We start from the raw sequence: 23,553 nt of genomic DNA, 5'->3' as shown, positions 1-23,553 counted from the left end.
AAAATCAGCAATCAAAAAAAGCAAACATGCATGTAATGCCTATTGACACTTTAATTACAGAGATATACTTCAAATGCATCAATCAAAGCTTATTATGCATTTGCAGTAAAAGTCCAGCTAAAAATAAAAAGCGACCATTTCACAGTTACATAGTTATTCTGGTTAAAAAAAGACAAAAGTCCATGCAGTTCAACCATAAAAAAAAAAAGTAGTAATCCTACACCCGCAGTTGATCCAGAGGAAGGAAAAAAAACCCCAGCAAAGCATGATCCAAATTGCTCCTGCAGAGAAAAAATTCCTTCCTGATCCCCGAGAGGCAATCAGGTATTCCCTGGATCAACTTTACCTATAAATGTTAGTATCCAGTTATATTCTGAGTATCCAAGAAATAATCCAGGCCTTTTTTAAAGCAATCCACTGAGTTGGCTAGAATCAGCTCTTAAGGGAGTGTATTCCACATTTTCACAGCTCTTACTGTGAAGAAACCTTTCCGTATTTGAAGATTACATTTCTTTTCCTCCAGACGTAAAGAGTGCCCCTTGTCCTCTGTGATGACCTCAGGGTGAATATGAATAACTCTACACCTAGTTCACTATATGAACCACTGATGTATTTATACATGTTGATCATATCACCCCTTTATTTCCTCTTCTCAAGAGAGAATAAATTCAGTTCCTCTAATCTTTCCTCACAGCTGAGCTCCTCCATGCCTCTTATCAGTTTGGTTGCCCTTCTCTGTACTTTCTCCAGTTTCCAAGAAGATTCAATAGCTTGACAGTCATCTAATCTCCAATGCAAGCACAGAGCCGGCGCACAGAACAAAAGGTCAAGCAGAGTGCTGAGACCTGACTTAAATGGCCTCTCTTTTTTTCCTGTGAAATTTTAGGATGCATTACTCCTACAGTTACAGGGGTTAGTGAACAGTTGTTATAAAGCTCATTTACTATTTTTGAGGTTAGGAGCATGCACATGCTTGAATGTCCATCAGTTGGCCATATGGTCACTTTACATGTTATTTATTCACTAAGTGAAAATGATTAATAAATCATATATCCCAATGTGATCCAAAATATCCCAATGAAAAACTTGCAGTAGTTAACATTGCCTGAACTTTTTCCCTTTGTGATGAACTAAGTAGCATTACCACATAGCAGAATGTGATAATACCACTTGGAATGTGTGTGTAAAAGCTTAATGCTTCAAGCTATTTACGTAAAAAAAATGCAGAACATATTTCAAGTGCATCAGTTATAATCCTTACTAATTAAATGCTGGCATTTAACATTTCAGAATTATTTGGAGACAGTCCTCTTAGTCATAAACTGATGGGAAAAGTGAGTGGTTCTTGCCAATAAAAAATATAAGTTCAAGCTTTTGGAAAAATTCCCATGCTATTTCTGTTACCGAAGCCATTATCCTCAGAAGCATCAAGTGATGCTCAGTTGACTGATGATTTAAGAAGTCACAGCTACAAAGAGTCCATAGTAAGTTAGATATAGAAACTTTCATCTTTTAATGGGAGACATAGTGATTGATGAACTAACCTTGCTTTATGAAACCATGGATAGATATTCATTATTTTATCAACACTTCATCCATTTGTAGATTGAACAGAATTGTGTATGATGATGAATGAAGTAAAGGTTACTGGTTTATTGAATAACTGTAAATATTCACAATTTGAGGTCTTGAAAGTGAAAATTAGTCATGGTGGAAAGCAAAGGAGTACACATATCTTGAGAACCTGTCAGCCCAGAATATGAGAGTATTCATCTTTATTATCTTTGACTACCAGGGAATCAGAATACCTTGTGTTACTTTGGTAACACATTTGATTTTCATTTGTTTAACTTCACTTTCCTAGAGAGTACAGTGTAGACAAATTTGTTGGGACCTTTACAGCTCAGTGAATCAATGCTTCTTTCCTCCTGAAAAGTGATGGAATTAAAAGACACTATCTCAAGTGTACCTGGCTGCCTTTGTAGTGTCATAGAGCACAGAAAGTGTTAAAAGAGATGCAATATTGCATGAAGATATTCTAAAATGGCTTGCACAGATTTGTTGGTACCCCAGAAAAGATTCTGATAGTCATAGTGATATATTAAGCTAACTGTTTTCTAAAATTAATAACAAACATGCTTTCAATATTGTACCCAGTTAGTCAGCCTACTCTATTTAAAAGAGGAAATACAGTCACTCTGCTGTTTGGTATCAGTGGGATTCATTTACTAAAACTGGAGAGTGCAAAATCTGGTGCAACTCTGCGTATAAACCAATCAGCTTCCAGGTTTTATTGCCAAAGCTTAACTGAGCAAGCTGAAGTTAGAAGCTGATTGGCTACCATGCACAGCTGCACCAGATTCTGAATGCACCAGTGTTAGTAAATCTCCCCCATTTTGTACACCACATTAAATATTTACTAGAGAAAGCAAAGTAAAGAGTTGCCTAAGGTGATCAAAAAGAAAATTATATACTAGCATGTCAGAGGTAAAGGCTATAAAATCATATTCAAGCAGCTTTATATACCTGCAGTTGAAAAAGTGATTAAAATTAAACTTGAAATGCCACAAGATGAGATATCCCTGCCGCTTTGAGTGAAGGGAGCTGGCATCTGTGCACCATGCAGAGTTGTACGAGTATTATCACAGAGAAGGCACACAACAATCCAGATTCACCCTGCTCACCAGGGCTTGGTCACAGAGGTCCTACCCCAAGTGGGCAGGGTGAAACGTATTAGAGGGCATAGCTGGAGTGGGGGATGAGCCCAACATTGACATTCGCTATTGACTCGATGGGGTTGGTCTGAACGGAGTCCATTTTCCACATATCCTCACACTTTTGGCATTGCATGATATTTGCAGTCTAGATGTTTCTCAGTTATTGACTCCCTCAATTGTACTTCCCCTAGAATGTATGTTGCCTGCATGTTTTAAACCCCCCTCCCCCCAACACACAATTAGGATGGCATGGTAAATATATGTGTTGTATAGTAATTGGTTAAATACAGCTCATACTATAAATATAACTGTGGAATTATTAACAAATTATTAATGGTCAGCCCACCATGATGGGAAAGGATAGGAAAATCAGGCACACAGTATATTGGGTGTCTAACTACCATAAACATAACTTATTTTATGATATTTTGGAGGTCTTCTTAATCTTGTGATGTAAGTTCCTACATATTTGAAATCATGCATGTGAGAAATATTTTTTTCATATATTTGGAAAAGAGGATTAAAAAAATAATTGAGTAATTATTATCTTCTGCATACTGTCACTTTCAAAATCTTTATCCAGAACCTGACACTGCTACACAGAATGTTGTGTCTCTTGTGGTTTAAATATGACTAGTAGTTAGAACACATAAGCTACATAGACACATTATTCCCTACACAGTATCCCTTACTCATTTTCATGGGAGCAGTATCTGGGTACCCTCTTATTGTTAAAGAGGGATTCTAGGTTCTGATAAGCCCCTACCCACTCCCACAATCACCAGGCTAGGTTTGTGGAGATGAGATCCTTGCCCTCATCAACGTGGGGACAAGGTGCTTTGCCAGGGGGTTTCCCCTGGCAAGATACACCTCCGTGTTGAGAAAATGTGGCCTGGTATGGTTCAGGGTGGGGGGAAAGCACATGTTCTCCCTCCCTTTTCTGCCCTGCCAGTCTGCATGTTTGGGTCTGGTGTAGAATTTGGGGTGATCTCACACTTTTTTTTTTGTGCAGGATTCCCTATTAATTTCTAGAATATCAGTGTGGTAGAGATTAAGGGAACCCCTAGCTGCTCTGTTCACAAACATAATAAAGCAGCTGAAGCTGTCATTTTGCCAAATATTTAAACACACTTTTTTCCTTGTAAATGTCAATTTTGCTGTATTGATTGTATACATCATACAGATGCACCACTTTACAGGCAGGGTCAAGGCACCTTCCAGGCAAATTATGTGTTCCTTTTTTATTGTTTCACTGTAAGCATTACTACAATTGCTTCTCCCCAGTAAAAGTAATTTTTATTTTTTATTTTTTTTTTGCTTTAGTGCATGTTCTCAGGGGAGTGACTGCACCCCATGCCATTTTTTTTAAAATCCCTTGTCTATTAGCCTAGAAAATGGCCATTAATGTTTAACATTCATCTCCCATTGACTTCAACGGGGTTCAGGTTTGGCATCCAAACTTTAGTCATGTTGTTTGGCGAACCTCCTTTAAACCTAATGCAGATACTTTCTGCAAATCATTAGTTATAGCTTTAGAACCTGAACGCAGAACATATTGTTGCATAAATATTTCTAAGTAATAAGTAAGTGCAACGTTTGTAGATTAGATATGTATTACTACTTAGAGAAATCACAGTGTCCCCTTTGAGAAGGTTTCATAAAGCTCAACACCTGTTGCTGTTTTTTCTTTGCCCTTCCAAAACACTACCTAGTGATCACTGGGGGAGAGAAAAGATATACAATAATTGCTGTTGCCTGCAGCAGACTGATTATGTTATTCTACCAATTGCTCCTCTCAGATCCCTAAGCAAAGTTTTAACTGCCACTCAATAACTGCTTTATTATTGTTAACAATAATGTTTCAGGCATACAATTGCTGTATTTAGTGACATCTCAAGAATTTAGGAGTAGTAAAGATAAGCGCAGCATGTAAATTACTTTCAATCATTTGAAAAAGTAAAAACACTTCATAGAAATTGTTAACTTTTTTAACTTATTTGAACAAGAAAACATTAGATCTTGATTTAAACAGTGCCTACAGATAAAGGTGAAATGTCTGAACAACTTACACGTAAAACTGACATGATGTATCCATGTTCATAATCTAAATTAACAAAAGTACAAATGTGTCACATGAAAGAGTAAGTACACTCCTACTTTTTACACCACCTTAAATTCATAAAATTAAAATCCAGTGTTCTAGATTGGGTGCCAGTGAGTAGAACATTTTTTAGGGAGTATGCAGATGGCATCTGTCTTATTTAAACTTCGTATATCTAAGGTCTGGTGTTATCTTTGGTAATCCCCAAATGATTTCAAATCAATAATTTCACTGTAAAGAAAATTACTTTCAAGTGGAGTAGATTTCAAACAACTGTTAATTTTCCAAAACTGGTCAGGTCAGGAAATTCAATGTAAAAGCAGATCATTTGATACAAAATTGTACCTCTAAGAATGCCACCATTTCGTTGCTTGCTGCTAGCCTCCCTAGCGGTCTGATTATGTCAGTATTTCTGTGCTCAAAGTGGTACATTTTTTTTGCATGGAAATATGTATTTGTTATTGCAGGCCTGTAATTTTTAGGAATAACTCACTGAAATCTGTCTGAACAAGAGTCTAGTAAACATTCTGGGTATGTTAAAATTTGAAACACGAAATCATAAATTATATCTAATAAATATTCATAAAAAATAATAATATAATAATAATAAATTTAATTCAATAATATAATCAAACCAAAAACACTGAAATTTGAACTATAGCGCCAAGTTCACACATCGCTGAGCAAAGACGCAAAATCGTTTTCAGTGTCTGATGACAAATTTCCCCACGAATCATTATCACTCAATTCTGCAAGTGGTTCTAATTTACTATCTCTGTTCTTTGGCTGGTCTAAAACCGCTTTTGACCTAAAGGGACGTTTTTTGGACGCCATAGACATTTCTCAGTTTCCAGGCAGAAAGAACAGTAAAAATGCAGGCAGGGCACAGGACAAAGCACTAGGGACAAAATGTATGTGAAATGGTTTCATACAGTAATGTTTTACTATGTGATCTTAGTGTATTTAGTGAATGTCAATTTTTCACATTTTTAAATTTCCCGCCGTTCCGTCCCCGTACGTCCTGACGTCGCAGGGAACGGAACCCAGAAGACAGATACCAGCATCGGCCAGAGGAAATTGCCAGGGACACTGCAGGAGGGACATCATGGGAATGCAGGACAAGGTAAGTGAAGAAGAGATCCCGGAGCAAAGCTGCAGGGTATTCCCGAGTGTAGCTCGGGGTTACCGCTTGTGGTGCTGAAACTTTACCCCAAACTACACTCGGGAATGGTAAGGGAGGTTAAGGTAACACTTGAAACAATTGGGGTCAAAGTGCATGCACCTAAACCAGAAAGAGATTGGACCAAGTCGTTGTACATGAAAAGTGATTTACGGAAAAGCATTTGCTGTCTAGAAAGAACATTAGAGCAGGATTTCAGTTTGCCATTGAACATGTAAGTAAAGGCCAGGCCTTCTGGAACAATGTACTGAAAACTGATCACTCAAAGATAGAGTTCAGTCACAGAAAACAAAAGCAGCATTTAAAGAGAGAAAAACTAAAACCAACTGTGAAGCATGGTGAAGGAAAGGTTATGGTTTGGGATTGCTTTGCTTCATCAGAGCCCTGGCAGCCCACCGTCTTTGAGTCAAAAATACATGCTGCATCAAAGTGTACTTAATCGTACTAATCACCTGTCCAAAAGTTGAATTTGAAATGAGTCCTTCAACAGGATATGGATCCAACGCACTCCAAGGAATGGTGCAAAGAAATATATGAGGATTATGTACTTCCCTAGCCAAATTCCTGACTTTGTGGGGGATTTTTAAAGGGCAGTTCATGCAAGGAACCCACAAAAATCTTGCAGCTGAAAGAATTTTGAATGGAGAAGTGGAAAAAAAAAATCAGCCAATAGCCAAATACAGGGAGCAACATCATCTTTTAATTTAAAGGGTGCACTCAATTTTTCTATTTTTGTTGCATAAATTATTAAAAAGGCAATGTTTTCTTGAGTTCTTATTCAAGTATGTCCCTTTCATCTGTAGGTAGTGTTTGAATAAAGATTTAATGTTTGTCTGTTTAAATATGTAAACAATAAGGCTCTATGCACACTGGGCATTTTAATAATCCTGGTAACATTAGCTGTGTAAAGTCATGTTAAAATGTGAGTTTGCAATGGTTTTTTTTAGCATTTTTGCATTTAGTGGACTTCTGCTGCGTTTTGTAACATTTTTTCGTGTTTGCATTTTTTAGACACCCCAAAATTTTTCTTGCTAACAAAAAGTCCAAAAACGCTGGTTTGAAGCATTTTACCGCGTTTTACTGTGTTTTGATGCATTTTTCAGCATTAGAGTGTTTTTACAGCTAAAAAACTCCTCTAGAAAACCCACTAGTTCTGGGATTTTTTTCCAGCCAAAAAAAGCCCCTGCCAAAAAACACTGATTACAGCCTATGTGTGCATGGACACATAGGATAACACGCTAGGGAGTTTACTGGCTGTAAAAAAACCCCGCCAAAAGCCAAGGACAACAGCTGTAAAAACGTCCAGTGTGCATGAGGACTTAAAGTCACAAATTTCAATGGGGTACAATTTTTAACATGCCTATAGACCATTGATTCTACAGTCAATGTAGCACAGATCTATTAAAATAAACATCTAGAACCTTATCTTCAAACAATATACCAAGATCAATCACCTAGGAAGAAGCATGGTCAACCTTTTCTTTCAGAACAACTGCAGGCCAGCTTAGAATGATGTCACAAATATCTTGAGTCATATGTAGTACTATTTTTTACCATTGTTAAGGACTCTAACATAAGTCATCTTCAGTAATTTAACATGCAGGATAATGACAAATTACAGGAACTATAACAATCAATAGACTTTGGGCACAATAGCCCAATAAATGCTTGAAGAACAGTTGTGCTTTAGTTGTATAATCCAATGCACAATTTTTGCTGAGAAAGGGCCAAGAAGGTGGCACAATTGTATCTTGCTAAGCAGAAACAAATCTTATTTATCAACACATTGTTTAAAGCATTAAAGTATGTGCTATCAACTGATGTCATTATAAAATTAAACACATTATTAAGTTTTGAACTTACGGAGACACTGTGGAATTTCTCCTCTCCATGTTCCTCTTCCTTCACAAGACAGAACAGTAGGAGTAGACAGCTGATAGCCCTCAACACATGTATAGCTGACACTGGACCCCCAGCTGAAATCTGACCCTTGAAGCTTCCCATAAGGTACATGAGGGGGCTGACCACAATATATGGCTGTTTAAAGAAAGAAAAAAATTAAGGTCACTGTGAGATAGGCTTTGTTGGTAATATACTTTTGTAAATTCTTATTTTTATTTGTACAGTAGTCTGGTATTTGGTGACTTTTGCATACTTATATTTCATTAAATAAAACTGTTAAGCAATCATACATACAGTACAACATGATAAAATGGAGGACCTGAAAAGATTAGCTTTAAATAGAAAGCATTAGACCCAACGTCGAATTCAGCATAGTCTTTAAAATCACTGAAGATAGGACAATGATGCAGAATTTATTGCTGACAATTAAAATATGGAGGCTTGTGGTGGCCCTTTAGATGCTATTCTCTTTCTCTCTAGCGTTAAAAAAACTCAACAGTACACTGAGCTACGAGTAGACAAGCAGATACTGTAAATCTTTGATCTCTATGTGTACACCTCACACCAGTCAAAGTTTAACAGCTCTTGAGCTAACCATGCAGCTTATATATTTGTTGATTTGCTGAACAGCTGTTGTTTTGCATGAGTACTTGGCAACAAATAACTTTAACCACTTGCCTACTGGGCATTTTCACTCCCTTCCTGCCCAGGCCAATTTTCAGCTTTAAGTGCTGTTGCACTTTGAATGACAATTGCACAGTCATGCAACACGGTACCCATATGAAATTTGTATCATTTTTTTTCAAACAGATAGATTCTTTTGGTGGTATTTAATCAGTACTGGGGTTTTTTTTTCGCACTATAAAAAAAAGCAAAACATTTGAAAAAAAATGGTTTTCTTTGTTTCTATTATAAAATTTTGCAAACAGGTAATTTTTCTCCTTCACTGATGTGCATTGATGAGGCTGCACTGATAGACAGCACTGATGAGCAGGCACTGATAGGTAACACTGATAGGTAACACTGATAGGCTGCACTGATAAGGTGGTGCTGATGCGGTGCCGCTGGTGGGCATTGATGAGGAGGCACTGATATGCAGCAATGATGGACACTGATGGGTGGCACTGACTGTTAGCACTGACTGGAGGCACTGCTGGGCACTGACAGGTGGCAGTGCTGGGCAGCACTGATGGGTGGCTCTGCTGGACACTGATGGGAGACACTGCTGGACACTGATGGGTGACACTGTTGGGTGGCACTGCTGGGTGGCACTGATAATCAGGGCACACAGATCTCTCTCCTGTGTCAGCTCCTGCACACTGCTTTTTTATGGCTCTGCATAGCAGAGCCATACAAAGCAGTGTGCTTACAGTGGAAAGCACTCACACAGCATACTGTGAAACAGCGCACAGCACACAGTTAACCTTTTGATCACCCCAGATGTTAACCCCTTCCTGCCCAGTGCTATTAGTAGTGTGTCAGTGCTTTTTAACACTGATTACTGTATTAGTGTCACTGGGGATGTCAGTGACACCAAATCAGTTCCCCCCAGTGTCAGAATGCCCCCTGCAGTCCTGCTACAAGTCACTGATTGCCACCATTACTAGTAAAAAAAAACCCAAAACATTCCAGTATCTATTCCTCCATTTGTAAGTACTATAACTTCATGTAAACCAATTATCTTACATGTATTGGGATTTTTTTTAGCAAAGACATGTAGTGGAATACATTTTGGTCTAAATTTTTCCTGGACATATTTAACAGCAAAAAGTCAAAATTATAGTTTTTTTCTCAAAATTGACGGTCTTTTTGTTTATAGCGCAAAAAATTAAAAATGAACAGGCGATCAGATACCACAGAAAGAAAGCACTACTTGTGGGGAAAAAGGACATAAATTCTGGTGCAGCAATGCATGGCTGCGCAATTGTCAGTTACAGTAACGCAGCGCGGTAGCGAAAAAAAAATGGCCTGGAAGGGGGGTAGGTCATCAGGAGGGCAAGTGGTTAATCCTACCTAAACACGCTGACACTAAATAAAAAACATTTTTTAATTCTACCTAAAATACATTGACTCAGACCTTTGACCTTGATCCCATCCTTTGACACTGACCATTGCCACGATGCTATAGAAAGCCCTGATCTTGCAATTTTATTTATTTTTACATACACTTTTATTGTTTACATTCTTCTCTGGCTAGTAGAAAAATACACAATTTATTTGTTTCTCCATTAAAAAGGAGGAAGAAGTACATGAGGTGGGTTTTATTGAGTGATCACTGTAGTATTAGCCAATTACAGATTATCACAGCAATCATGTGACCAGGATTCAGTCCTCCTAGCTACCGATCATTAGTACAAGATCAGAAGCTGTCAGTAACACCTTGGTCTCTGTGCTGGGAGTGTGTTTCCAACATAAATTTTGGTATTCATTTATGCATTTCTTTGAAAGAAGGATTCCCTCTGTGATGCTATATATATGTGTTATGCTGGAGTCAATGGGTTAACATAAAATCCCTCTTCCACATTTTTAACACTTAAATTATAAAGCCAGATAGAATACAGATAATTAAAACACCTGCTAGATTTTTTTTTTTTTTTTGCTGTATCCCATGGGGTAGATTTTTTTGGAAGGAACTCTCTCCAAAAGAAGGGAAATAAACTCTTCTATTATCCAAGATCATTTAATTATTTCTCCTCCATTCCTATTCTGGTAAGAACTCTAAATCTTTCTATATCCCAGCACTCTTTGTCCTTGTAAGGAACAACACAGGCAACATTAAAAAATAAAGCCAGTGGATTTAACTTTTTTTACTTTAAAAGTAAAATTTAAACCCTAAAAGAAGCCCTAGACCTATAACTCTCTTTATCTCTTAACCCAAATTCTGCTGTGTAATCATCTCATTGTGCACCAACAACCTTTGCACCAAGAGAATGCTAGTCAAATGATGAAAACTAGATAAAGCTAAAAAGTCTACATTCTCATCAGTCTTTAAAAAAATGGTTTACATTTCTTGTGGTAAACAAAATAATCAAACACATTTTTGATGTAAAACTGCATAACCACACTCTCAGAGACGGTCATTTTGCCATCCATAATAACAAACCCTTAAACCGTTGTGTTACCAGCAAGCTATACTTTAAAATGCTCAGTAGTTTAAAAAAAAAGGAAAATATATCAATTAATACAGAATCATCTTGAAATAATTTGAAGCACTATTAGAATTGCATACAGCTGAATTACATGTTAAATTACATTTAAATATTTAAAAAAAGGTATAAATGGATTGAAGATTACAGACACAGCTAGTATAAAAGATACAGCCTCACAGACCTTTACATGTTGGTTTTGTTTGGTTCCAGGTACCATCTTTGCCACACATCATGGGTGATGAGGTAACATGATCTCTCAGGTAACCTGGGTTACACTGGTAAGTCACTGTCTTATTAAATGTAAAATCTTTTCCCATCTGAAAACCATTAGCAATAGACCCTGGATCTTCACAGGTTATACCTAGAAAGGAAAATTACAAACATTTATTATCAAAAGACATATAATGAGACATCAGAGTTATACATTAATAGGTTGCATTATCCCTGTGCTGCCATTGTCATCTATATTAAATGTATAGGTGAAATGTATTATCCATCTAGAATGGACTTAAGTGTGAATAACATCTTACTACACAACAAAATAGGCAGCCATGCTGATTGGAGAATAAGAAGAAAATAAAAATAAAGACAAAAGAAAATAAAGAATCCGTCAGTGCATTAATTAAATAGCACTTGACACTTTTCTAATCGGTTTTGACAGTGAGTTGACTATTGACCTGAACAATCTGGAGCATTTCCAGTCCAGGTTCCGTTGGCAGTACAATGTCGAGTGGTTAACCCTGATGTTTTGTAACCTTCCCAGCAGGCATAGATGACAGAGCTTGAGAAAAGTATTCCATCGCTGAAAATTATCATGCCATTGGCTGGTGTTCCAGGATTTCCACAGGATACCGCTGTCAGAAAGATGGAGTTTAAATCAGCATACTTGTAGAGAAACGACAGGTAGGATTAAAGAAAACACTTGTATTTTATATAGCTCAGATGGATTTAAAGGTTTACATTAATCACACAACAAAACAGTCATAAAATATGCATTATTTATTCTAAGTATTTTTCATTTAATAAATGTACCAGGCCATTTTTTTCAGATAATATAAACTTTTGGTAATCTGTTATATATTACAAGATATTACTAAGATGCTACTTATATTTAAAGTGAATAATAATGTTTTAATAGTTTGGTGCAAAAAATAACAATGTTATCTATAAAAACATATCAGAAAAAAAAATCTTTTAGCAACTTAAGGCAGAAATTCATTCAAATATCCAGGAACAGGAAAAAAAAAAAAAATCAACACTTGCTGCAATACTCACCTTCAATCTGGAGCTGCCCCTTGCAAAAATTCATTTCCACCAATATGTTATGATGATAATGAGGTCTGATGAACCCCAAACTGGGTGAGGAGAATGGGGATTCATACTAAGAACAGTGCCGCTATCATTTTTCCAATGTTTACAAATCTGCCACAACATGTTTCGGATTAAAATCTGATTCGTGCTTCAGCACAGGAGAACAACTTTTAAAAATCAAAGACAAGATTGAACACCACCCACAGTAGAAAAAAATCAGCTTTAGCAGGTCAGGTTGAATAAACAGTACTAGCAGAAATCATGCAGGCCAATACCAGACATAAACCTATATTAAGCCAAAGATTACATATTTTTGTTCACAACTTTTTTTTCCTTAAAGTGATATTTAAAAAATCTACAAGATATTTTAAACTATGTTACCTTCCTGTCCAGCATGGCAGTGCACTCAGTGCATTTAGTGCCTGAACTTTACAACCAATTGAAAAATGGCTGTGACACTTCACAGCCATTTTTCAATTGGTTGTAAAGCTCAGGCACTAAATATGAACAAAGTATATTCTCTGCTACCAGCATGAATCACTTATGATACGTTTTCCTGACATCAAGAGCAAATTGTGACAGGGGATGGACTTCCAGCAGATTGACAGCCTCAGCTCTGTTCATGTGAACTGTGTGGACAGGGTTGTGTCCTTTCCCTCCAATCAGCTCACAGAGCTTTCCTCACTGAGCTCTGCAGTGTATAATTTCAACTCTCACCCCCTTTTTCTGAACTCTTAGACAAGCTGTATAAATTCAGCATGTAAGGGACCACCCGGCGGTACCACTAGCACTCCACTGAATAGGCGTTCCCAGAGCATGGAGTCTAAGTCCCAGGGTGCTTGTTCACCAGGTCCCCTGATGGTGGGGATGGACTTGGAGCACCCCGAGACCAGGTCGTGGCTACTGGGTAAACCCGTCAGTGGTAGTGGTATACGCCGAGGGCTCCCACGGGGAAGAGCCTGATATGAGGAGGTCAGAAGACCCCACTGGGAGGGACGGATGGATGGATGGATGGCTGAGCGGGTGCGAAGTCAGACAAGCCGGGTCGGTAACAGGGAGGATGGTACAGTACAATGCAGCGGGCAGAGAATAGTCGGGTCACACACCAGGTCAGCAAGAGCAGGTCAGATCCAATAGGGGGCATTCAAGAGAGAGGTCAGGCAAAGCAAGGGTCTGGGCAGGAGAATACAACAAGGTCAGAGCACAATCCGGGTCAGCAACTTACAATTCACAGGTTCGCAGGTACAGGATACAGGTAAGACCAGAAGGCACTGAATGACAGCTCAGGGCCATTTAAATATCCCGCCCTGCGCTGTCATTGGTGCCACACGCGCGCCCGCGGTCCCTACTGCGCATGCGCAAACTCACTCGCCGCGGTCAGCCAGGTCTCAGTGCCCGCATTCCGACACAGGGCGGTGCACTGCGCCTGCGCCGAGCCCATCGTGGTGGTGATCCCTGACACAGCACTTTGAACTGATGTAGAGAAGAGAATACTGTAGATAAACAGGTACAACTTGTAGGAGGATTTATTTCTTCTCTGTGTATTACCTGAGGTCAATCACTTCATTGGGTATATGTAAGGGTTTGCAAGCACTTCAATGTAAGAATTGTTACAGCAGGCGCTATGATTAGTGCATGTTTCTGTTAAAACACATAGTGGCAACTACTGTTTGTGGATGTAAATGGGTTAACTGCAGAGTAACTGCCTCTGTGACCATAATTCTCAATCTGCTTGTTTTTTTTTTTGCCATTTTTTTAATTCATTTTTAAAAATACTATTTACAGTGAAACATATCAAAATTAATACCATCATATACATGAAGGAACATCAAAGAAAGTTCAATTAAGACAGATCTTGTAAACAAGCATAGCAAAAGCTATGATAACAATACAAGATCTCACTTTAAAGTTGGACAGCATGTTAGAAATATATTTTTTTGTATTGTCCAATTTTCTCTTTTACAATAAAATTTAATTGTTTTAAAAAATATATATATTTAAACATTTGACACGGACCAGAAAAAAATAGTACATGTAGGGATAGTAGTGGTACAGAGACAAAACTGTTCAAAGACTGTCCAAATGAGTTTAAGTGTACAGGAAGGGAAAAAAGAAAAGGGAGGGAATAATGAGAAAGAGGGGAGAAAACTTTATCCACTCACACCAGTGAATTTTGATCTAAAATTCTTTTGTGTGTTTTTTTTGTCCCTTTAAGATATACAATTATACAAGAAGGCATAAGTACAAATCCAAGCCAGCACAAAGGGCTCATGATATGAAGAAGGCAGTACTCAGGATAATTAATCCAGGTACTCAGCGTGGGCAGAATTTACTTAGTGTGAGCCTTTCAAGGACTACCCACACTGATCCCTGAACTTACAAACTGTTAGGGCAAGTAGAGCTCAGTTGTGTGCTTTCAAACATTTTGACAAATGGTGTAAACTGTTATTCATGATCAAACAGACAACAGCAGTGATAGCCTGTGGTGATGTAAGAGCAGGATGAAGCAGGATTAATGCGCCATTGAGACAGCCAAACATGTTAGAGGTTCCACAAAACAGCAATGCAAATTGCTCTACATTAGGGATACTTAGACAGTAAAGGTACATTCTCCATTACTGTTTTTACAGGATTAAATGGGCCTACATAGTAGTGACAATGTCTATTTAGGAATTTGTGCTAAATGAATAATTATTTTATCTCCACTTGGAATACAAAAGCTGGGGTACATATAGTAGACAGAGGACTATAACTGTGTATATTAACCCAAAATAATTTAAAGGTCAGTTAGGCCCTGTAGGTAAAACACATAGGTGTAAAAAAAGGAATGTAAGTGGTCTCTAAGCCTCAAGGAGCGTACAATCTAAGGTCCCTAACTCACATTCATCCATACACATACTAGGGCCAATTTAGACAGGATCCAATTAACCTACCTAGTGCTGCCAGGCAGACATGCTAACCATTTAGCCACTGTGCTGCCCACATATTGCCACGATTGTCTATTTGTGGCCTGCATACTGTTAAAATGAGCAAAGTGTGGTTTATATATTGTAACATTTGACTGTTTGCATGTAATTGTCCAAACATCTGTGCTCAATTACTATGTTTATAGCATGTAATGTGTCTGCATAATATTGATAGTGGCTTACAGTTGCAAAATGAATTCTTCTGGCCTATTTAGCCTCTAAGCAACCACTATTAAATGAACTAAGAATTATTTTTAAGGATAGCAAAACATATGAAATAAGAAAGAGCCTGAAAAAGCTGATAAAAATGATGTCTATTATCATTGACCTTACATAATAATGGCCATAGAGCTTAGGCTTCAGAGTGAAATTACTGACTTAATAAGCCAATAAACGTGTAACTTTCTTATTTGTGCAAGGTAAATATGACTTAAATCCCCAAAGATTTTTAAGCAAACATGATATAGAAAAAATGTTATATATACATACACTAGACTAATAAAAATGTATCAGGTGTATTGAAAACAGATAGAATTCTTGATAATTCTGTTCTCATGTATTGTAAGATAGCACTGTCTATATTATTTCTTTCTAATAAGATGTAAAATAAATGTCAGTGTCTTTCCTTTAAAGGTTAGAAATAATTTAAAAATTATGATCGTCTTGCTCAGTAAGTCAGATACAGTGGCGGCTAGCTAGGGATCTCATTAGCACCATGCTTGATACAATTCTAATGAAGACATGGATTTAATTTGAATCAAATAAGGTCTTAGATTTTAAAGCAGCACTATCTGAGTAGTGATTATTGTTCTTAAATGTTGTTGTTTTGGTTCTCTGTCTTAATGAAAACCAATACAGCACATTTGCTTATCTTTAAGGTGGAGTACTTAAAATCCCTGATATGTACATTGATCACCCAGAAGAGTTTGGTTTTTTTTCATAACAAAAGCGAAATTACTCTTTAAACAAGCTTTGTTGCAGATTCCTACCTGTTTCTGCTCTGAAGACAAACCTGTTTGCTCTTCTAAGTCTTCTTGATACTGATTCTGACTTTTTCATTATTAATCAGCTGCTTCACTTGCAGGGGTCTAATGAAGAAATCTGCAAGGACTGCATCAATTTAGAAGTGATTAACTCTTTAGGAGCATATCACCAAAAGTACATTTTTAGTTTTAGAGAATGCCTAAAATCTGACTGGTATCTTAGGAGAGACTTCTAGCAAAATCAGAAAGTCAATAACACAAGTAGGAAATGGCATTTCTGGAGGAGTTCCATACACTGTGTACAGATTGCCTCCAGGTTACCATGTTACATTGAATTTTATAGAAAATGACAGCACCACAGATTTAAAAAGAAAGGTAGTTTTTAATAATATTCAATACATTTGTTAACATTTTTATATTTCCCCATGAAAGTGGAGTTACCCTTTAAGCTACAAACACTCCTTACAATAGTTTTAAGGGATAGAGGGATTAGCTATCTTCTGGATTACTAGAGTGATTTCGATATGGTAATTAGATACAGGCAAGAGTGTACAAAAACAAAAATTTTATATGAGAGAGAGAGAGAAAAGAAAGAAAGAAAGAAAGAAAAGGAGAAACACTTGCTAAGTGCTTGTTTTGAAATACTAACCTTCTTTCTAATTCTTTCAGGCTTCCTCTGTGATGCACGACCACTCCCACAAAGCCACTACTCAACCAGTGGCAGCTCCCTGACATCATCATGGACAATGCAAGACCAGTAGCCCTGCACTGACACATGAGGATGCTGAGGGCCTACACACATTCCAGCACTAGACAGTAAAGGACAATGCTGGTTTCTGAGGAAGTGAGGAATAAGATCATTTATTCACCTTATTCAGCATTCCCTAGACACAATGAGTGGTTAACCCTTGAAGAAAGGAAGGGAACCTCCAGATCAGAGTTCAGATTTAAGTGTGTTGCTTTATAGGAAGAAGCAACAGTTTCTTATCTGTAGAGGAAAAAAATCACACCATGTGAGATAATTAGTATTGGTGTTTCCTTGTCCATGGCACTGATTGCTATGCATCCCCAGGGACAGGTTAGATTCTCTAAAGACAGGAGAGAGGGAATATCCATCTACCAAATGAAACAAAAACCTATTGAACAAGTGAGAGTGCATCTGGCTGCAGAATACTGAATACATCTGCCAAGTTCTATGATTCGTTCACATTGCTGTTGGAGCCTGACTATGAGAGCTTCCAAGTTATTGTTACACATCTAAGTTACAGTTCAGAGTACGTCTTGTTTTTTCAGACTTAAGAACAGGATCTGTTGAGCATGAGTCGTGTTATGTTAATACATTCTATAAATATCCTATTGTATTCAGACAAGTGAGTGTGGTCAGATACTCGGACTGCACTATCAACAAAGAACCTAAGCACTGAGAGCCTGTGAAAGAAGTTTTGGGGATTGTGTGTGTTGGCAGAACAGGGCGAGATGTAAAAGAATCACCAAACAGTGCTCACACTTGATGTGTCTTTCTGTCCCTGGGTACTGTCATTGGTTTACAGGAGTCTGAAGGGACCGGACTCCTGGTGGATGATAAAAGTGACTGACCTAGGTGATTGAAGGGAAAATGCCAGTTTATCATGCAGAATGAGAGAGAAGAGTTCCAGAAGGATTAAAGCTTCAGCATCTCCACTCAGGAGCCATAAAGGCCTAGGAGAGTGGCTTCAGCACAACGAAGATGGTAAGTATTGATTGTTTTTAGTATAAGTTTAAGAGTCCATGGTACTGTATAGCTTAGAGCATTTTGTTAAAATTCAAACCAAGATCACCATGGGGACATGTATCAATTCTGTCACATGGCAAAGCTATATTAAACAGGAGCAGTATGATGCATCATGAGACAAATATAATAAAATGTTAAGACCCGATTCATAAATTTCACATTTGGCTACACTAAAGTCACACTTACAACTTAATAGGCACAGTCCTGATGACTTGTTACTTATGGTTCTTTGTACAGTAGACATATATCTCATTTTCAGTAATGAATCTGTTTTTGAACTTTGCAAACTGTTGCATGTTCTTATAATTTGGGATAGCAGTACAGATGCATTTTTGTCCTTTGTCACATAATGTAACAGTAATAATTTAGGCCTTAGTTTCATGCATGTAATTGAGAGCCTAGTTTTTCTGGACCTCGAGTTAACACATGCAGACGGTTTAGTTGTCACCAGGAACTATTCCAAACCAGTGCCAGCTGCCCCCACACTACTTGGAAGAAAAAAATTCCTAAGGGCCAATTTCATAGACTTAAGTGAAACTGCTCTCACATCCATGATTATGTCTCACAAAGTAGGGTTTTGATCGATAAATTCAAGGAAAAGGGATATCCAGAGGATCTTATAAGATCCACTTATGAATCTTATTTAGGTAATTCTCCCACCGATAGTAAACCAAATGTCTCCAAGGATAATTGGCCTGATCAGGAAGAGGGGTAAATCCTCTGGAGGGCAAGTGGTTAAAATATGCCAATGTTTTCTCAAGATATTGCATATGGCTTTATAATTGCCATTAAACCCTGTGATAGATTGTATCCTTTTTTTGTGATACAGTGATGTGTTAATTTAACGGACAATTGCATGGTCATGCAATGCACCACCCAAATGAAATTTACATCCTTTTCACCCCATAAATAGAGCTTTCTTTTGGTGATATTTGATTGCCTGTGCGGTTTTTATTTTTTGCGCTATAAAAAAAAGACCGATAATTTTGAGAAAAAAAAAAAATATTTTTGACTTTTTGCTATTAAACATGTCCAAATGTAAAAAAAAAATAAAATATCGTCATAAATTTAGGGCAAAATATATTCTGCTACATGTCTTTGCTACAAAAAATCCCAGTACGGGTAAATTAATTGGTTTAGGTGAAAGGTATAGCGTTTACAAATGGTGGTTTATAAACTGGAATTTTTTTGTTTAATAGTAATGGTGGCAATCAGAGACTTATAGCGGGACTGCGGAGAGCATTCTGACACTGGGGGGAGCTGACTTGGTGTCATTGACATCCCCAGTAACACCAATACAGTGATCAATGCTAATAAAAAGCAGTGACACTATACTAATAGTACTGGGCATTAAGGGGTTAACATGAGGGGCGATTAAAGGGTTAACTATGTGCTGTTTTACTATGAGGCTGTGTGTGTTCACCACTGTAAGCACACTGCTTTGTATGACTCTGCTATGCAGAGCCATACAAAGCAGTGTGCAGGAGCTGACAGGGGAGAGAACTGTATTGTTTACATACAGTTCTATCCCCTGTTGGTAATAATTTGTGATCATCAGGTGCCGGCAAGTAATCACTGACTGGGACCCAGTGATTGACAGCTGAGGCTGCGAATGGCGGAGCAGGAATTCAAAATCATGTAAATATACGTGATTTTGAGCACCCCTGCCGCCCTGTAGCAGTATTTCTGCTATAGGGTGGTGGGAAAGCGGTTAAGTTCTGACCCAAAATTGGGCCCCCATTTACCATCAGTACCCCAGATTGTATTTAGACGAGCACAGACTTTGAGAAATATTATTGCGCCCAGCAAACATAAAAGACCTGTTAGGAAACATTCCACAGATATAAGTAGCTTTTCTGACAATCATGTTGGCATATGCCAATATAAAAAACATGTCAATTTATTAATCATGGCCAGTCATCCTTTAATGATAGCTCTAAAAAAGTTATTTCGATTAGACCGTTTATCACTTGCTCCACTGAGTATGTGGTTTATGTCCTGAGGTGCTCTTGTGGTCTCCTTTATGTGGGATGGACAAAGCACACTTTGAGTAAAAGAATAGGTGAGCACCGTAGTCTCAAAGAAGAGGGTAAAGATAAACAGAGTATCCCGTGCCACTTTGCTGCTTGCCATGGGAAAGATACCCAAGCTCTGTCTATACTGGCTATCCAATACATCCCCATGAGGTCTCTTGCTGGCAATGAAAGATTCTTGTTATTATGCAGGAGAGAAACTTTTTGGATTTATAAGCTAGTCACACTTTCTGCTCAAGGTTTGAATGAGGAGCTGGATATCCATACCATTGTGTGATTTGTTTTGGTTAACCTTTTAACTTTTTGTTTTTCTTTTAACATGCGTTTACCTACGTGTTTTCAAAAGTTCAAAGTTGATATATTTATTTACGCAGTTTTCATGTTTGGGCAATTGCTTAATAGAGATTGTATATTATTTTTGTTCATAGTGTTTTAGAAGGGAAAGGGCAGAATCAATAAGTACAAATATTTATGTCCACAAACGAAAATGTACTTCTAGGTAGAATTCCCCTGGAGGCAGACCAACGGTGCTCCAAAGCTCACACTGTCTTCTTGGCACTTTGAACAGCATAGGAGTATAAGATGAAGAGACGGCAAATCGTTCTCCAGGTAAAAGTACTTTATTCATAAAGGGTACAGTGTGCAAATTACAGCAGCTTGCACATTTCAGTGAAAAACCTTATTCATATCCAAATATTTATATGTTTCTGAATTATGTTCTGGATCAAAATCCAAGCACAAGCAAAAGTTATAAATTCTTTCTTTTGGTTACTCTAAGGTCACACTTACAACTGAATGTGACCTGACCCTTACCACCTCTTTATTGTGCGTCTGCTTAGAGTATCTAAATCTGTATCATTCTCCATAACAAATCTGTTATTGAACTTTGCAAATTGTCTCACTTGGCTGCCCAGGAATACAGACGCACAGGAATGTACACCAATGATGGAGACTTTGATGAAGGAGATGCAGCCCAATTTGTGACTAATCGTGTAGCAAATTTTCTTGATAAATGCTCTCCATGTTTTTCTAAAGGTTTGGACTCTTTTTGACAGATTAGATCTTTCATGTTCATACTATCACTTATTCTGGCAAAGTACTGTCAATCTTTTGGAAGCGTTGATGTAACTATTAAGCCTATTAACTATTAAGTTCACATAATTGTGGGTAGGGAAAGCATGCATGATTGTGCACATCTTTGACCCGCAGGCAAAGCATGCTATTCATTCCTAATGGCACCCCCACACAATGGCAAAGCGCCCACTTTCTTATGCATGTTTTAGTATAATATATATATATATATATATATATATATATATATATATACAGTCATGGCCGAAATTGTTGGCACCCTTGATATTTTTCCTGAAAATCAAGTATTTCACACAAAAAAGGTATTGCATTAACACATGTTTTGCTATACACATGTTTATTCCCTTTGTATGTATTGGAACAAATATAAAACAGAGGCAGAAAAGCAAATATGACATAATGTCACACAAAACCCCAAAAATGGGCTGGACAAAAGTATTGGCACCCTTAACTTAATATTTGGTTGCACACCCTTTGGAAAACATAACTGAAATCAGTCGCTTCCTATAACCATCAATAAGCTTCTGACACCTCTCACCCGGAATTTTGGACCACTCTTCCTTTGCAAACAGCTCCAGGTCTCTCTTATTGGAAGGACACCTTTTCCCAACAGCAATTTTAAGATCTCTCCACAGGTGTTCAATGGGATTTAGATCTGGGCTCATTGCTGGCCACTTCAGAACTCTCCAGCGCTTCTTTGCCATCCATTTCTGAGTGCTTTTTGACGTATGTTTGGGGTCATTGTCCTGCTGGAAGACCCAGGATCTTGGACGCAAACCCAGCTTTCTGACACTGGGCCCTACAGTGCGACCCAAAATCCTTTGGTAATCCTCAGATTTCATGATGCCTTGCACACAGTCAAGGCACCCAGTGCCAGAGGCAGCAAAACAACCCCAAAACATCATTGAACCTCCACCATATTTTACCGTAGGTACTGTGTTTTGTTCTTTGTAGGCCTCATTCCGTTTTCGGTAAACAGTAGAATGATGTGCTTTACCGAAAAGCTCTATCTTGGTCTCATCTGTCCACAAGACGTTTTCCCAGAAGGCTTTTGGCTTACTCAAGTACATTTTGGCAAACTGTAGTCTTGCTTTTTTATGTCTCTGTGTCAGCAGTGGGGTCCTCCTGGGTCTCCTGCCATAGCGTTTCATTTCATTTAAATGTCGACGGATAGTTCGCGCTGACACTGATGCTCCCTGAGCCTGCAGGACAGCTTGAATGTCTTTGGAACATGTTTGGGGCTGCTTATCCACCATCCGGACTATTCTGCGTTGCAATCTTTCATCAATTTTCCTCATCCGTCCACGACCAGGGAGATTAGCTACAGTGCCATGGGTTGCAAACTTCTTGATAATGTTGCGCACTGTGGACAAAGGCAAATCTAGTTCTCTGGAGATGGACTTGTAACCTTGAGATTGTTGATATTTTGCCACAATTTTGGTTCTCAGGTCCTCAGACAGTTCTCGTCTCCTCTTTCTGTTGTCCATGCTTAGTGTGGCACAGACAGACACACAATGCAAAGGTTAAGTGAACGTCTCTCCTTTTTATCTGCTTTCAGGTGTGATTTCTATATTGCCCACACCTGTTACTTGCCCCAGGTGAGTTTACAGGAGCATCACATGCTTGTAACATTCTTATTTATCCGCAGTTGTGAAAGGGTGCCAATACTTTTGTCCAGCCCATTTTTGGAGGTTTGTGTGACATTATGTCGAATTTGCTTTCTTTCCTCCCTTTTTTTGTTTTGTCCCAATACACACAAAGGGAATAAACATGTGTATAGCAAAACATGTGTTAATGCAATACGTTTCGTGAGAAATACATGATTTCCTGGAGAAATATCAAGGGTGCCAACAATTTCGGCCATGACTGTATATACACACACTGAAGCCCACTGAATCACTGAAGCCCAATGGGACTCTGTAGGTGTTTTGTTCTAGATTTTCTATAAGTTTGTGAATTTCATAGTACTGACTATGACACATCTATTGTGTCACAGATTTGAGTTGTTTGTGTATTTGTGTATTTACCCATGCCCAAGATCTTTCTGGTGAAAAAGACTGTCCATGGGTTTGGTAAGAGGGGTTTCAAAATAAGTTTTAACATGAAAACATACAGCTGGCAGTTGACAGCTTTGGTCACTGTATTTCCCAAGAACATACAGAAATGGTGATTATTTCTGCTTACCCATACTAGTAGTCAGATGGATTTGCCAGTTTAATACATGTAGGCTCAATGGCCTCAACAGAGATTATACTTTTTATTACTGTAACATACAGTATGAAGCATAACTAACATGGAAGTTTTCAAATCACATTTTTGGCATTGTTGCAAATGCAGTTTATCCACTT

The 23,553-nt window shown here is 38.0% G+C and overlaps 1 protein-coding gene across 1 annotated transcript in view; it reads right to left on the bottom strand.

The window, feature by feature from the left end:
- CSMD1 (CUB and Sushi multiple domains 1) overlaps nt 1-23,553 on the bottom strand; it is a 2,075,474-nt gene that overhangs the window by 92,668 nt on the left and 1,959,253 nt on the right. Inside the window, exons 58-60 of the mRNA XM_089679519.1 lie at nt 11,727-11,903; nt 11,231-11,410; nt 7,862-8,035 (exon numbers count right to left, since the gene is read on the bottom strand). Of these exons, the coding sequence (XP_089535645.1) occupies nt 7,862-8,035; nt 11,231-11,410; nt 11,727-11,903 (531 nt within the window). The remainder of the gene's footprint in view (nt 1-7,861; nt 8,036-11,230; nt 11,411-11,726; nt 11,904-23,553) is intronic.

The sequence above is a fragment of the Staurois parvus genome, unplaced genomic scaffold, assembly GCF_062004578.1.
Source record: "Staurois parvus isolate SC_StPar_1 unplaced genomic scaffold, SC_StPar_1.0 ptg000226l, whole genome shotgun sequence".
Classification (NCBI taxonomy): domain Eukaryota; kingdom Metazoa; phylum Chordata; class Amphibia; order Anura; family Ranidae; genus Staurois; species Staurois parvus.
The sequence above is the reverse complement of the archived record's forward strand: the minus strand, read 5'-3'. Positions and strand labels throughout refer to the sequence as shown.